The following is a 15498-nucleotide window of genomic DNA, read 5'->3' on the forward strand; positions in this document are numbered from 1 at the left end:
GCAGTAAGAATTTTGGAAACCAAGTCACGTACCTGCCTAGCCTGGAGGGAGTCTTGACAAGTACTGGATACTACCTAGGTAGGTACCTGAGTACCTGAACCGGTACCTCGGAGGTGTCTTTTGACTACTAGGCTCTAGCAGTACCTCCGTACTCCGTATTTTCTGCGACTCTGCGAGTCGCAGGACCACTCTTTCGTGCCTTAGTAAGAGCCGTCCCTGTGCCATTGTGGGCCTGGCCTACTCACCGCCCGCCCAACCACAGCTCGCCTGTCCCTCTTTGGAAAAAGGCTGCATTGATCGGCGACGGCGCGGCAGAAAATTGCACCGCCAGCCCCCATCCACTTTTTGGACCACTCGAGGGCTGTGATCCATGTCCGTGCTGGAGCTGCAGACGCTCCAACAGCTGTTGCGGCGGGATTTTACGCACCCCAACGAGCTCACGAAATATCAACCTTCCGGCCGGCCCTGTTGCCTTCGCTTTGCAGAGTCTTGCCAGGTACGGAGTACATGGTAGGGGCGGCGTTTCATCCACTATATTTCAAGCTCAATATCCAGTCAGCGGCCAGCCTCACCCACCTCTAATATATCCAGGACGAGATCAACCGGCGCAGAAAAAAAAACAAGGCGGAGACAGCCGCCTTTGCCTGGAGAGAGGTTGAGAGGCAAAGCAAAACAAGAAACAAGAGGGTTGTAACCGCAATGGCGTCCTCGAGCGCCACGCCGCCGTCGACATCGACGTCCGCAGCAGCAGCAGCGGCTTCGCTCAAGGTTGCTGCTGCTGACGCGCCAAGTGACGGAAAACTGCCAGACCGACCGAGGCAATTGGTCAACGATCCTGCTCGCACTGGCTTCGATCCCGAGACGAAATGGTGGATGAACTACTTCAAGATCCTGTCGAACCAGATGACCCCAGAGGGCAAGTTTCACTATAGAGAATGGCGGTACAAGGTCCACGAGGAGCGGGACTGTAAACGCTGCGAAGAGTACAAGGACTGGCTATTCACATATTCCCCCGTAGTTCGATTTCTCTCCGACAAGATCCAAGACCTCAATGGCAAGCTGGACCGCTCCAACATCCATTGCCGTCGATGCCCCTCTATCCTGGAGGAGGATGGCACGGTAAACCGCCAGGCCGGCGGCTTCGATCCCAACCATGGCATCCTGATATGTGCAAATGAGGTGCGAGATCGTAAGCACATGGAAGACACGGTGGCACATGAAATGGTTCATGCGTGGGATCATTTGCGATGGAAGATGGACTGGGTAGGAGACAAGAACTTGAAGCATGCCGCATGCACCGAGGTTAGTCTGCACATCTTGCTTTCTGCAGCCCACCAGGTTCCTTGTGACGAGGCATCAGTATGGCCATACTGACATGTTTTCTTCCCAGATCCGAGCTTCAATGTTGAGCGGCGAGTGTCGATGGACAAGAGAAGCCTTCACCCGAGGCCAATGGTCCGTCACGCAACAATTTCAAAACTGCGTCAGAAGACGAGCGATACAATCCGTCATGGCCCGACCGCGGTGCAAAGATGACGTACAAGCGACCAAGGTTGTCAACGAAGTTTGGGATTCATGCTTCTCCGATACGAGACCCTTTGACGAGGTATACAGGTGATGAGGAGGCCTATTTGAACGATGAAACTTGTAACAAAACCACATAATCTCCCCACAGGAGGACGTCATGTTAGACGTGTCTGTATTATTTCAATGCTATAAGGATACTCTGAAACCCCCGAGTTGCTCAGATATTTTGCTGCATATTGTTTGGTCCTTTTGAAGTCTTCCACCTCCCCCCAAAGAAACAAGGGACCGGGAGGGGTGAGTGGAAAACGAAAAGAAAAAAAAGAAAAAAAAAAAAGAAAGAAAGAAAAACCCTTTACTCCAAAGCATGCCGATGAATCCAAAACACTTCACTGTTGCTGCACACCAACTCCGCCCTTGTTTGCGACTACGATAACTCCAACAGATGGCCAAAGAACTTGCATATATGCCCGCGTTCCTTCAACGTCCCTTCTCACGATTGGTAGCTCGCTCTCCTTTGACACAGTGCTTCACAATCCAAGGATGGACTTGGACTTGCTCAAGAGAGATTCTCTTCTCGGGATCAAGAACAAGAAGCTTGCCACACAGGTTAGCCAAACTGCATCTTACCATCGGGCCAGGAACGAAATAGACGAATAAAATACGTACCCTTTTGATGAGGTCACTAGCCTCCGGGCTGACAAACGACGGAATCGACATGTCTGCCCTTTGAATCCTCCTCTGAGTCATGACTGGCGTATCCTCAAACGGAGCCTCTCCAACAAGGAACTCATACGTCAAAACACCCAAACTCCACAAATCCACCTTTTCATTGTAATAATTATCCGACGACCCAGGCTTAATCATCTCCGGCGGCAGATAATCCAGCGTTCCGCACATGGTCTTGCGCCTATTATTAGGAGCGTGCACACTCCAGCCAAAGTCGGAAATCTTGATCTCGCCATGGATGCCCATCAAGATGTTCTCAGGCTTGATATCCCTGTGAATAACATGCTTGCGGTGCAAGTACCTCAAGGCCGATGCCATCTGGGCAATGTATTGAGCCGACTTCCACTCCGGGAAGCGATTCTCCCTCCGCAGGTGCTTGTACAGCTCACCCTTGCCGGCAAACTCGAGAATCAAAAAGATGCGCTTGCTGTCGTGGAAGTGGCCGAACATTTGGAGAATATTAGGGTGGCGGAGGTTGCTCTGAATCTCAATCTCCCGACGAACTTGGCGCTCGACGCCGCCGCCCTGGATTTCACTCTTGTGCAGGACCTTCAAAGCGCAGATGAAGCCCGTGGTGCGCTCCCTGGCAAGGTAAACGCGACCGAATTTACCTTTGCCAAGGGGGCGGCCGATTTCAAACATTCCCAGGTGGAATTGCTTCGGCAGGCCGGGCTGCTCTACCAGCGAGGCCTTGCCAACCGTCGCCTCTGGCCCTTCTTCTGACGAGCGTGCTGATCCCGTTGACGGCAATGGCTTGCGGGTAGGTGATGCCGGGTTGTTGATTTTTCGCTGGGCAGCTTGTGAAGGGAGAGTGACGGCCGCAACGGCATTGTGGCTCTGCGACTGAAGTGCCACTTTGAACAGGTTTGTCCGACCGTTCCCGTGGGAGAGTTGTTGTGCTGCCGCCGATGATGCAACAACGGTCTGGGGGGTAAAGAGAAACTCGGCGTCAACAATCAAGGCTCTTTGGCACCATCTGAGAATCGGCGTCTGCTGGCTGCTTGCTTACCTTGCCTTTTGCGTAGAGCCTCGTGCCCTCCCCATGATCATTCTCATCCTGGACAGTCATGCGCTCGAAGCGCGTCTCGAGGGTCCGTGAAGCCATTTGGATCCCAAAGAACGGGCGGTGTATCGACAAGAAGCTCTAGGAAGTTCGCAAAGGGCGAGAGAGCGCAACAAGGGACACTGGAAGTTTTATCAGCTGGCTAGTCTTGATAAAGGCTGTGGGATAGGATGAGGGCCGTTGCGGGACGGCTTAGGCCAAACAGTCGGTGTTTCGGGTTGCCACAGCAACGACAACGTCCGGCCCCATCTCCGTCTTGGACACGTGTGGGGCTGCCTGTAGTACAACAAGGGAAAAATGACATGCTCAAGAATCAGAATAAATTAGTTATCGTATTGTCCATGACTTTTCAGTCGCCTCGGGCTTGGTCAGGCCATGTTTGGCTGTGACACATATGTGCAGCTGCACCTGCTGCATCTAATCGCGCATTGTGCCCGATAAGTAGCTAGTATTCTGACCAACCCCTTTGACACCTCAAGTAATACCAGCCGGAGCCAGGAACCTCGGTGTAGTAAGAGGTTCCATTGACACACTCTATGAAGTAGAGCACTCCATTGTGCCACTGCAAGTATCTGAAGACAGTGTCTTGAGCAGTTACCGGACGAAAATGGGGAAGGGGGGGAGGAGGAGGAGACCTTGGCCGACATGGATGGCCCCGAGGCAGGTTATGGACCGGGGTTGGAGGCGATGGATTCCTCTGGGGCGCTCTCTGGGTCCGTCTCCTGGGCTCTCTGCGCATTCTTTCGTCTGGCATTGTTGCAGAAGTTCCAAGGGCACAGGTCCGAGATAAAGGCAAGGCAAGCGTGGTGGATGCCGTTGTGGTAGAAGGAACAGAACGACTGGGTAGTAATAGATGTCTGTCCTCGAGTTGATTGTGCAGGGCGGGGAGTAAATAGCTCTCTGCGATTCTGAGACAACTTTGTGAAATGATGGTATCTGATGTTGCGAGGAGGGCGGAAGCATGAGGACGAATATATGTCTATATATATGAATTTAGAAGTACATGGTGACTCTACACACGCCGAGGTGGCTTTTCCACAGCAGCACCAACATGGCGTCCGCCTGGAGCCGGGCCAAAGTTTAATACTTTTTTTGTACTTGGCATTTGAAGCGGCGGAGCACGCCTTCATACATGCAGCACTCCATGTTGGAAACCGTGATTCACTCGGATGTGTGAGCCTGTTTATGAGGGCACAAGTATTGTGGCTTCGGTTGGCACAGAAAAGATCCTGGTGAAGCTGTATCGCCAGGGACATTGAGAAGGTGGGAGCTGAAAAGACGCCCTGTACTATTGTATTCAATATAACTATCTACCCGTCAAAAGGACTTGCGAGGAGGACCTTTGATGAACTTCCAATCTTGGGTGTATAATTCACCATATAAAACGCCGAGACTAAATCTTGTTGCGTTAATGTAAACACTAACTTTAGCATGGACAAAGCATCACATATATATTCCAAAAGCCAAGCAAGCCGAAGCACAGTCAAGGTTGCGGCTTACATGCTTGCTGGGTATGAGCAGCGATTTACGTTTGCTGGTAAAGTCATAAGTGGGCATTCGGCCGAAGCCGGCATGGACTAGGAAACCTAATAATTACAGTCATACGGAGACGGAAAAAAGAATTAAAAAAAAGAACAAAAAAAAAAAGAATCATCAAAGGCTCGAGCCGGCCGCCAATCAAACACTCCCCATCAAGCAAGTGTTCCAAGTACGGAAGTAAGAAGCCGCCAGGATTCAGGAACGCCCCACCCCCGCCGAGAGCCCCGCCAGGCCCCTCGAGTCTGACTTGACATCAATGGAAACCTCAATCAGAGTCAATCCTCCCGACGTCACATCCGGCCGAGCTCCCGACACGGCCATCACCATCCCGCCGTCGAAAGCAAAACCTCGCGAGAGCGCGCAGCTATGCAGTCCAGCCGCCTGCCCCCAGTCCCCCCCGGGCCGACTGGCCGCCCCCCCACCATCAACCACATCAACGACCTCAACGAGCCGTTTCCCACGCGTGATGCCCTTCAAGCCGCTACCAAGAGCCACTCGCAAGGAAACTTCACCATCTCGGCCCGCAAGCTCCCCATCTCCAAGGCCGGCGCCATCGACCGCCTCACCGAGAAGATCGGCATCCCCATGCCGGAGATGATATTCGGCGACAACATTGTGTCCATCCTGCACAGACCCTCCAAATGGTACTTTGAGTTTAACACCCCGGATGCGCTGGACGCCGTGGACAAGACGGACAAGCATATGCTCAAGGTGGCCTACGCACGGGACTGGGAGAGCACGCGAGAGGGGACAACGCAAAGCATCAAAGAGGTTGTCAAGCCCTACGACTGGAGTTATTCGACGACCTATGCGGGAACGGTCGGCGTAGCAGGCCAGCAGCCGCAGCAGCAGCAATTCGATGGGTCCTCTTCCTGCGAGGCTGCAAGCAGCCCCATCGTCCTCCCGCAGTTCCAACCGACGGACAAGAAGATCCCAATCCAACTACTAAAAAGGCGTGACCCGATCCTCTTCTTCGACGAGGTAGTTCTGTACGAGAGCGAGCTGGACGACAACGGAATCTCAATGTACAGCGCCAAGGTGCGCGTCCATCAGCAGCGCATGTTGATCCTATGCCGCTTGTTCATGAGGCTAGACAATGTGGTTGTCAGGCTGCGCGACACCAGGATATACGTCGACTTTGAGACCGACGAGGTGATGCGAGAGTACACCGCCAAGGAAGCCAAGTTTGACGACGTGAGGCGGGTGCGTGTTGGCCTTTTTTTTTTCCCTTCTTGTTTTTTGCCGTATCTGCGCTCACCGTACGCTCGGGTGCTAACGTTGCTTGTTAGAAGCTCGCCATGTCAGGGCGTCTACCAGATGACATTACTGTTGTCTTGCGAAACCCAAACGAGTTGGATCCCTTGCTCGACGTTGTGCAACACCAGACCGAGGCGCTTTGCCTGAAGTAGAAGCGGCGCCGGCGTGAGTAGATGGAAACAGATGGGTTGGTATGAATTGCGTATCTAGATATCATGGCGTTTTAGGTAGGAATTGCGCATTGCCGCTCGCATTCGCATGGGCCAAGGCGAGCACAAAAGCGAAGATCAAGGTCGTCAGATGTTTGTACAGACTACGGAGTCGGCAAGAAATGTCGCTGCTACCACGTCGACGACTCACAAGAGGGGGGGGGTTTGTTGAGGCCCACGCACATGAACCAAGTTGCTCTGTTGGTCACCAAAACCCGCTGACAAGTATAGAGTACGAACAATAGTGTTCCAACACAAAGGCCCAGGGAACAAAGCGTCAGAATAGTCAACTAGCCAAGCGGTATGCCGCTCGGGTATTCAGTAAAAATTAGCACACCCTGCAAACCATGATGCTAAACTAATATCAACGACGGGGCCCCTTCCCATCCTGCACCCATGCTCCCAAACACCGTAAACAAGCTCCCACCCGAGTTTGACCACCAAGGCATAACTCATCAAGCTTTTCTTGTCACCTTCACCGCGCTCCTAGTGGCGATGACGACTCGGTAACCTCCTCAAACGACAACTCCCATCTATCTACCTCCTCAAACTTCCTACTCGCTCTCTTCAGCTCCTCCGCATTCTGGATATCCTCAATCACAGACGCCCCGACATCAAACGTATCGTCCGGAAGGGGCTGGAACTGACTATTATCCTGCTCCTCCTCCTCACTCTCATTCTCCTTGTCCTCCTCGGGGCGGTATGTTTTCGAGGCTGTCCTGGCGGAGCGCCGCACAGAGGCGGGGGTTTGCTTTGGTTTGAGGATGTTCCGCCCCTGACGGGAAGTAGTTCTGCTTGGAGGGCGACTGCCTTTTCTGCGTCTTGGTCCGGTATCCTCGTCGTCGTCCTCTTCGGTGTCAATATCGGATTCTTCCCTGTTACGCTTATATCGCCGTTTAGGGAGCAGGCTTGTGAGGTCAGCGGTGGTGGGCTGCTGAGAACGCTGGTGTTTGGAGCCTCGGGCCCGGGTAGCATAGTTGGGAGAGTGCGTCAGCGATGGCGGTGATGAGACGTCAGATAGGTCGTCCCTATTGTTTCTGAGAGGCGTATTGATAGATGGGCGGCGGTGTTTCTTGGCAAGTGAGTGGATATCTGGCCAGACACCATCATCTGCTTCAGAGTCACTGCTGGCGGGGGGGGCATTGATTTCATCCATATTGATAGGCGTGGCCGCTCTGGCAAAATGAGCTGCTGGCGGCGACGGCGACGCCAACTCAGAGAGCTCGGAGTCGCTGATGTCTATGCCGCCGTTGGCTTCGACGCGCGCAATCTTCTCGGGTCGGGGGCTTTCGGATTGCGCATTTCCATCGCTCTTTCGCTTTCTGAGTGAGCGCCTGCGTCCTTCAGGCGAGGGCGAGGGCGCGCGATCGCGTGCCACATGTGCCTGACCACGTCTTGATCGACGCCTCGGATTCAGAGGTGTCGACTCGGCTTCTGGTGCGAATTCGCCCTCGCTTTCAAGCTCAGAGTCCCGTGCTACGCTCCCTGCTCTGCTGCTCGCCGCACTGCCTGCCAGACTGCCCGTTTGCGAGCGTGGTCGTCGAGATGTAGCCAGGATGCTCGGCTCTCGGGCGCGTCTTCGGAAGATGCCAATGTTGAACGAAGAGCTGACACCGGGCGTGTTGGTGCCCCTGCTGCTGGGTCGAATGGGAGGGTCGTTGCGTCCGATTATGCTGGACTGGCGAGATCTGGGTCGTGTTTTGAAGTGGCTAAGGGTCCCGGAGGAGCTGGCCGCTGAATGGGGGGGGTCAGGAATATCTCCGTCCGCAAAACTGTCGCCCAAGTCCCCGAATACATCGTCGTCGGCCAGATCCAGGCCAGTGGTATCCCTTCTCGTAGCAGGCGTAGCCATGGCGCGTCGTCCAATTTCAATCGAGCTTCTCGTGTCATCGGGGCCAGCTGTAGACGTAGGGTCCTCGTTCGCAAGACTGTCTAGAGCCGCATCCCTTCTCTGGTTGGCTGCACGAATGGCGTCTTCCTCGTCAAGGCGCAGACGAGCTCCCGCAGATCGCGTCGACCTTGTGCGGCCTCTCGTACGGCCGCGCTGTTCATCTTGGTCATCTGTTACGGCAGCAGGCTCGGGTGGATTTGAGTCGGTGGCGAGCGGCGCCTGACGCGCCCGCCTTGGTCGTGGCATGGTTGGTAAAGTACCAGAGCTAGGCTCTTTACTGTTTTGCAAGAACTGATGCTATTAATCTAGAGACGAGGAAAGGGGGACAATAAAGCAGACTTTGTGAGATCAAAATCGGGTATTGTGGCTGTCTTGTTCAAGATTGGTTCCATGTATCGTGTATCGAGGTGGATGGATATGTTGGGAGTTGAGTACTTTGGTACTTGGCACCTTGACCGTAGAAAATGCACCAAGACGCGTCGCGACGCGGGCGGGAAGCTACACAGTGGACTAGCCCCGTCTTGGTCTGGGTCGAAACAGAATCACGGCTGGGACCAAAGAATAGATGGACTTGACCGCCGGCTCGTCCACAGCTTGGAGACCAGTAATTATATATTTTTTTTTTAAAAAAATAATAATAATAATAATAAAGGAGGATATTCCGTGGTCATCTTCTAATTAATGCTGCTATTTCTTGGAGATTAATATGCCCGGTCCCCTGTCTGGCTCTATGTGCACCCTTCCCGACCTAGTATCGTACACACAATAAAACTCTACACCCAAAATCGTACACTTTTTTTTTTAAATGAGCGCCTGGCCCATGAACATGCTGTTCTTGACCTCTGAAACGACATCCTTTCGGTCATTGTTGCCTACCAGAACAATACCCCTGCCACGACGACCCATTCGTCCAGCTCGACCAAGCCGGTGAATAAAATCAATAGTGGTGTGCGGAACATCATACAAAATGACATGGCGCACAGCTACTGTGTCGATGCCCCTAGACGCCAAATCTGTAACCACCAAGGCCTTTACATTGGATAGAGAGCGACGCCGCCCCGCGGCTGCCGCAGTCGTTGTGATTCGTAGTGGCTCGGGCGACGTGAACATGCTGAGCACTTCGCCGTGCCGTTTCTCCGGGGTGTCTCTGTGTAGGGCCTCGGCGTCTATGCCCTTGGATCGCAAGTATTCTGCTACCTCTTCCGTCTTCTCTCTTTCATTCACAAACACTAGTACCCGACGGACATCCACCTCCCCTTTAACAGGACCCTCGTACGCCGACGCCTCTCTGCCGATGGTATAGATTGCATCTGCACAGGCAAGATCCTTGTTATTCCTGTAAGGGTCCTTCGAGACGTCAATGACACCGAGCTGGACCCGTCGTGGAATGGCATGCAAATTAGGCGTAGTGATGCGTGTCATTTTGGGGTAATTGGTCGCCAAGTAATTGTTCAGTTTCTTCGGGATGGTAGCGGAGCAGCACACCAACTTCTTCATGGATGGCATGGCTCGCTCAATAATGCTGGTCGTAACTGACGCAAAGCTTCTGTCAAACAGAGAATCCGCCTCATCGACAATGACGTGAGACACTCGAGATAATATGTTGGGGTCCGAGTCCGCAATGGATGCGAGCAGATGGGGTGTGGCAACAATGACATCGACGCCCTTTGGCCCGTAGATGTTTCGCTGGATCTGCTGTGCTTTGAGATCCGACGACAGCATTTCCGTTTTGAATTTGGCAACGTGTGACAGGGACTTGGATACTTTCATGACCTGCTGGGCAAGCTCGGCGGTGGGCACCAAGACAATGACTTTTGGCCGCGCCATTGTGGGATGTGGCTCGTCGAATGTTCTTCCCTTGAAGTTTGCCACCTGTTGGCGTGCCTTTTCTTCTTCAAAGCGCTCCTTGTATGCCTTGATGTCCGGGTCCTCAGCCTCGGCGATTTTGAGGGCGTCGATAGCGGGTAGGAGGTACGCCAGCGTCTTTCCAGAACCCGTCTCTGCGGCCAGCAAGAATGACTCCATTCCCTTGCTGGGGGTCTTGTCCTCTCCGGGGCCTGCTTGTCCTAATAACGCGGGAATAGCCAGGCGTTGCACCGGTGTCGGTTTGATGTCCACCATGTTCTTGAACAACTCCTCAGTCACAGCCGATTTAACAATTGGCAGCAAGTCAAACTGGTCAAAAGTGTCGTACTGGGACATCTTGTCCTTTAAACTGGCCCTCCGTCCGTACGAAACAGTAGCCAAGGCACGCTGCATCTTCAGTGCCTTGCGATCGTCGGGTTTTCGTCGCTCATCGCGCCGGGACGTCGTGTCACTGGAATCTCTTCTTGAGGACCCTCGCGCCTCCCTCGGTGCTCGATTTCGGTCAACATTTGCGACTCGTCTATTCATCCCGGCAAAGGGCCCATCGATTGAGCCGCGTCTCGACCTGTGCTTACCAGCAGAGGCAGGGGATTGATGGACTCTGTCGGAGAGCACCATGCGAGATGGCCTTGCCTTGGCCTGTCGCGAAACGAACCGTTGCACCAGGGGCGGCTGGATGAGGGCACGAGGCGCTATCCGACGACCTAGGGTCGAGATGCACAACGAGCAGATCGAACTGGGCGCCATTGCGTGCGATTGTTACCGAAGAGCATCTGCGGCAAAGATTGAAGCGACATCTAGAGTCGGAATATTTTTTTGGGGATTTTTGGGGGGGGGGGGCGGCCTGGCAATAGAACTGGGGCCCTGCATCTCTCAACCCAAGGGGCCCGTCGTCTTCTAGAAGGCTTCTGAGAGAGATGCCACCTCGGGGCGCTGGCACGTCGTGTGTTCGCTGCCACTTATACCAGACATGGGTTGCCTCTCGGACCTTGCTAGGTTCGAGGTACTTGTGTAATTGGATCAGCATGCAGCATCCGTTCGCGTGTTTCGAAAGATGGCGAGTAAAAGTTAAATCAACTGCTTCAACCCCGCTTGCCGCCTTCTTGGCTGCTGGTAGTTATTAGTTACTTGCTTTAGCGCTGCAACGTTGCCAACGTATGTACTTGCGAAGCTTCAACGAAGCCAGGAACCAGTCAAAAATCATCTGATTACCACAAAGTGCTTTAGTCTACTTGCATTGAAAAGACGGTCCTTCCTTTTCTCCCTCGTTTTCATGCGCCGCCGTACATATACACCCTCTCTTACAACCCTCACAAACACCAGACTACATCGTCACCAACCTACGACACCATGGCCCAGCCAACCCTCCTCGAGCGTCTCAACAGAGACGGCTTCGTCGTCGTCCCCGAGGCCTTCACCGGCGAAACTCTCGAGAAACTACGCCAGGCCGCCTCGGCCGCAACATCCAACGCCCGCCACGGCAAATGGCCCGACGTCCGCACCCTCCCCAAACAGTTCCCGCCATGGAAGATCGACGGGCCAAACCCAGCCGCCGAGGGGATATGGGGCGTCCAGGGCGTAATGCACCCGGATATGCCCTTCCAGGAAGAGTTCATCAAGGTCTACTTCTCCGATGCCATCATCAACCCCACCCTCCAACTCCTGCAGTGTTCCAGGGACGACTTGGTCATGGAGCTCTTCAACCTGCTGGTCAGGCCCGACTACGACTTTGAGCTCCGCTGGCACAGGGACGACATTCCGCCTACTGCCACCGCCCAAGAGGAACTGGAGCGTCTAAGCAAGCCCGCCTTCTCGGCCCAGTGGAATCTAGCCCTCTACGACGACGCAAGTCTCGTGGTTGTGCCCGGATCCCACCTCCGCGCCAGGACGGACACGGAGAGGAACGCCGACCCCTATGAGAAGGAACTGCCCTGCCAGTTGGTTGTAAAGATGGGGCCGGGGGATATTGTGTTTTACAATAACAACATTGTGCACAGGGGCGTCTATGATGCCAAGGTTGAGAGGATGACCCTGCACGGGAGCGCCGGGCACGTAGATGGTGCTACGTTGAGGGCGAGGAATGTGCTGCAGCACGGGCTGAGGAACTGGATAGACAGGCTGCATTTCGATGCACTGGAAGGCGAGGAGAAGAAGCTGGCGGAGCATATGAAGGAAAATTTGGTAAAGATGGGACGGGATGCCGGCGATGTCGGCTATTCACTGCAGGGGTAGCGTGTTGGTGCAGCCGAGTAATTCATGATCCATATCACAAATAGCTTTGCAATTCTTTATTTTATATTCTATTTATTTATTTAAACTCCTTGAATTTAAATTTCCTGCTCTCGCAATAGCATCAACTGTTGCTTTCGTCCTCCCCGTCCCCCAGGACAGCCTTGTACAAGATGATCAAGTCAATACATCATCTCCATGGTTCACCCACTGTTCACACTATCTGCGCTATCCAATCAAGACAAGGCCTTCACATCCTCCCAGATAGTTGCCGGCCAGGCCAGAATCTCATTATTCAGCCGAAGGCTGACTCTACATTAATCCATAAGTTTTCCGAATAATGAGGGTTTGGTGCAGGCTTGACAAATAAGTTTCTATTGGTCCAAATTTTGTATGGGAAATCGCGAAAGAAGGCTGGATTGGTTGGTGGCTCTAGAAAAGTGGGTAAAGGACAGCCACCGTCTGTCGGTGCTTCTTTGTTTACTTCTCTGTTTACAATCGTTTACAATCGTTTACAATCGTTTACAATCGCTAAATTTGCCCAGCGATCTGTTCGTTTGCTTGGCCAGCAGCCTTTCTTCCATTATTGAAACAGATGTACCGCATGGTTGGGTATGAATTATGATTCTAGGGGTAATATTAGTCCTAGATCTGAATTGGCAGTCCATTGCCCGTCTTGCGACCGAACAAAATCACCAAGTAATTTCGTTAGCAGGAGGAAATCTGCCAATCCAACTACAACCTGTCTGGAATGCCGGGACCACCGCAATTCCGAGGTAACTGACACCATTGATATACTATATATGCCTCCCTAACCTGATCAAGCGTGCCAGGTCCAAAGGTGCCGTCCTTGCATTGAGAAAGCTGGCTGTCCGTCCTACCTCAGCTGAGAGATCTGCCCCGAAAAGAACCGACAGAGACGCTGGCCTATCGCCTCCTAACCAGAGATCTGGAACCCAACCTACATCGCCAGAGAAGCTACGGCAACAACATACAGCTAGGAGTTTGTTCGGAGAGCCAGGCAGCCAGCCGCAGATAGTGCTGGGGACGCCGATCCCACCAACCCAAGCGAGCTCGCGGCTCTTCCGGGCTCTAGCTCCCTCACCGCCTGTGCCGCCCTCGACCGATCCTGTCGCCTCACATTCTGATCCATCTACTGTCCGAAGCAGCACGACTGGTGTGGACTACTCTTACCTGGCTGTTAGGTTCCACAAGGGCGGGAAGGACTCGCAAGATGATGCCTCCAAGGCCGGCGCCAGGGCCAAGCAGGCCACTATTCGGCGCGACCATCGTTCACGACGCCGTGCAGGGGAGGCTGTGTCACTAACTCCCACAATCTCTCAACTCGGCGTCTTTGAAGGTTCTGATGGTCCTGGAGAAGGTATCCTTGTGCTGTGGTCCCGGCAGTTTGTTCAAGCTAACCACGGAACGTAGCTGGGAGTCAAGATCGACTACAGGCAAATGAGCTCCCAGATGGGGATGGAATGACCAAGGAAGCGGATGACAGGGGACAGTTCTCTGAATCTGATGTTGACGTCGAGGACTATTTCAACTTGCTGCTTTCACCTGCTCGACCACGGAAGTACCTCGAACACCTAGGGGTAGAGTCTGATTCCGATCTAGGGGACGAAGACGGGAACGATAATAGCAATGCCTTGGACGAAAGCCCTCTTCGCTATTGCTCGCGGCAGCCTTCCAGAAAGTCAGGGCCTCGTCGCCGTGCTCGCCGTGGTCCTGCCCCTGGTACAGGAGGGCGGCCAAAAAAATCTCAAAGGCAAACTCGATCGTCGGGGCCGCCACGACGGTACCGGAGTCCAGTGATGATTCCACCTGAAGAATCGGCCGTATTTCACGCACAAGATCCGGTGTGGAATGGGGACCTGGACGCTTGCGCCTTGACCTGTCGTGATAAAGCAATCCTCCGTGAGTTCTGGACAAAGCTGGACAATGACCAAATGCAATTTTGTGGTCGATGTCAAGAGCGTTGGTTCCAGATGAAGATCGATTCTGATGGCATTTGTGCGCGTTGCTGTCGAAAGGATGATAAACGCGGCCCTGAAGAGCCGTACTTCTTCTCTGTGGACAACCAGTTGGATTTTGGCTCCGTACCGACTCAATTGCCTCAGCTTACACCTACTGAAGAGTCTTTAATAGGCCGTGTTCACGTCCACGTGAATATTATGCTTGTGCGGGGCCAGCAGTACAAATATCGGGGACATGTTGTTCACTTTCTCCGCGAGGTTGGCTTGGTGTACAACCAACTCCCGCTTTTGCCGCGGGAGTTGAACACTGTATTACTCCGTCCTTCCAATACGTCGTCCCATGCAAACCTTAGCCGGCAATTCACCCGCCAGTTCCGTGTACGCCGCCAGCCAGTTGCCATATGGCTTAACTACCTCCGGCGCCATCATCCTGGCTATCGATGCATCGTCATCGACGAAGAGCGGCTGAGTCAATTGCCTCAAGATGGCAATGTCCTGGACGACATCCCCCAGAGCCAGGTGGAGGCTGCCGAAGTTGGACCCGAGGAAGATGAGGAGGCAGAACCGGACCTGGAGGACGAGGCTGCGGTGCCGGACCTTTTGGCCAAGGACACGGAGCTCGATGCTCTGCGGTCTATTCTTGCCGGAGAACCAGAAGCTGAACCAAGGCTTTCCACAAGCTTCCAGGAGCAGGTGCAGCACGAGCTGCAGCTTCCGAATATACGGCGCACACCCATTAATGAGTTCAATCGCTCTCATGCCCTACTCTCCTTAGCTTTTCCCTGCCTCTTTCCTGACGGGAGAGCCGACTTTGTTGAGCCTCGGCTACGGTCAATCGACTACAAGGACTACATCGAGCACGCGATGCGCTGGCATGACGGGCGTTTTGCACGCCACCCGACCTTCCGCTTCGTCGCCTTCAATACTCTGATGCGGTCACAGGCCCGTGCACGGTCCAAATTCTTCGTGAAGCAACACGATGGTAGTCATGAACCGCTCACACGGGAGCAGCTTGTTCAGGCACTGGAGCACAGCGAGGACCCTGAGGCGCAGGTGCTAATCAACTCAATCACAAGACATGCGGTACCTATTCGCGGCACGCGCCCCTTCTGGAACAGGAAGAGGCAGGACCTCGAGGCCTATGCCTACAACCTTGGATGTCCTGGTGCATTCATCACATTCAGCCCGGCAGATTTACACTGGCGGAGT

The 15498-nt window shown here is 53.7% G+C and overlaps 6 protein-coding genes across 6 annotated transcripts; 3 read left to right on the plus strand and 3 right to left on the minus strand.

Annotated features, from left to right (window-relative positions):
- Positions 1-699: 699 nt before the first annotated feature.
- Positions 700-1618, plus strand: ATP23_1 (Mitochondrial inner membrane protease atp23; the record flags this gene model as incomplete). The annotated part of the gene is made up of 2 exons (XM_007811306.2): positions 700-1302; positions 1391-1618. 2 exons carry the CDS (start codon positions 700-702, stop codon positions 1616-1618), a joined length of 831 nt encoding a protein of 276 aa, XP_007809497.2.
- A 59-nt stretch (positions 1619-1677) lies between these two features.
- On the minus strand, positions 1678-3622 carry IPL1_1 (spindle assembly checkpoint kinase). The gene is made up of 3 exons (XM_066118437.1): positions 3263-3622; positions 2194-3177; positions 1678-2121 (listed from the first exon to the last, which is right to left on the minus strand). Exons 1-3 carry the CDS (start codon positions 3356-3358, stop codon positions 2005-2007), a joined length of 1197 nt encoding a protein of 398 aa, XP_065977041.1. The 5' UTR covers positions 3359-3622; the 3' UTR covers positions 1678-2004.
- Positions 3623-5221: 1599 nt separating this feature from the next.
- TIP41_1 (Tap42 interacting protein) lies at positions 5222-6264 on the plus strand (the record flags this gene model as incomplete). The annotated part of the gene is made up of 2 exons (XM_007811308.1): positions 5222-6058; positions 6145-6264. The coding sequence occupies 2 exons, from the start codon at positions 5222-5224 to the stop codon at positions 6262-6264; spliced, it is 957 nt and encodes a 318-aa protein (XP_007809499.1).
- A 396-nt stretch (positions 6265-6660) lies between these two features.
- On the minus strand, positions 6661-8625 carry J3458_004821 (uncharacterized protein). The gene has a single exon (XM_007811309.2). The coding sequence runs from the start codon at positions 8456-8458 to the stop codon at positions 6797-6799; it is 1662 nt and encodes a 553-aa protein (XP_007809500.2). The 5' UTR covers positions 8459-8625; the 3' UTR covers positions 6661-6796.
- A 225-nt stretch (positions 8626-8850) lies between these two features.
- Positions 8851-10862, minus strand: MRH4_1 (RNA helicase). Its single transcript, XM_007811310.2, has one exon. It carries the CDS (start codon positions 10823-10825, stop codon positions 9014-9016), a length of 1812 nt encoding a protein of 603 aa, XP_007809501.1. The 5' UTR covers positions 10826-10862; the 3' UTR covers positions 8851-9013.
- Positions 10863-11052: 190 nt separating this feature from the next.
- J3458_004823 (uncharacterized protein) lies at positions 11053-12566 on the plus strand. Its single transcript, XM_007811311.2, has one exon. It carries the CDS (start codon positions 11429-11431, stop codon positions 12308-12310), a length of 882 nt encoding a protein of 293 aa, XP_007809502.1. The 5' UTR covers positions 11053-11428; the 3' UTR covers positions 12311-12566.
- Positions 12567-15498: the final 2932 nt, after the last annotated feature.

The sequence above is a fragment of the Metarhizium acridum genome (genome assembly GCF_019434415.1).
Source record: "Metarhizium acridum strain ARSEF 324 chromosome Unknown scaffold_29, whole genome shotgun sequence".
Lineage (NCBI taxonomy): Eukaryota > Fungi > Ascomycota > Sordariomycetes > Hypocreales > Clavicipitaceae > Metarhizium > Metarhizium acridum.

Excerpts from the sequence above, each read along its gene's own strand:
- IPL1_1 (XM_066118437.1), bottom strand. The coding sequence starts at position 3,358 with ATGGCTTCACGGACCCTCGAGACGCGCTTCGAGCGCATGACTGTCCAG. Across the intron at positions 3,178-3,262 it reads GGCTCTACGCAAAAGGCAAG|ACCGTTGTTGCATCATCGGC; the intron begins GTAAGCAAGCAG and ends TTTACCCCCCAG. Across the intron at positions 2,122-2,193 it reads CTAGTGACCTCATCAAAAGG|CTTCTTGTTCTTGATCCCGA; the intron begins GTACGTATTTTA and ends CTGTGTGGCAAG.
- MRH4_1 (XM_007811310.2), bottom strand. The coding sequence starts at position 10,825 with ATGGCGCCCAGTTCGATCTGCTCGTTGTGCATCTCGACCCTAGGTCGT.
- J3458_004823 (XM_007811311.2), top strand. The coding sequence starts at position 11,429 with ATGGCCCAGCCAACCCTCCTCGAGCGTCTCAACAGAGACGGCTTCGTC.
- J3458_004821 (XM_007811309.2), bottom strand. The coding sequence starts at position 8,458 with ATGCCACGACCAAGGCGGGCGCGTCAGGCGCCGCTCGCCACCGACTCA.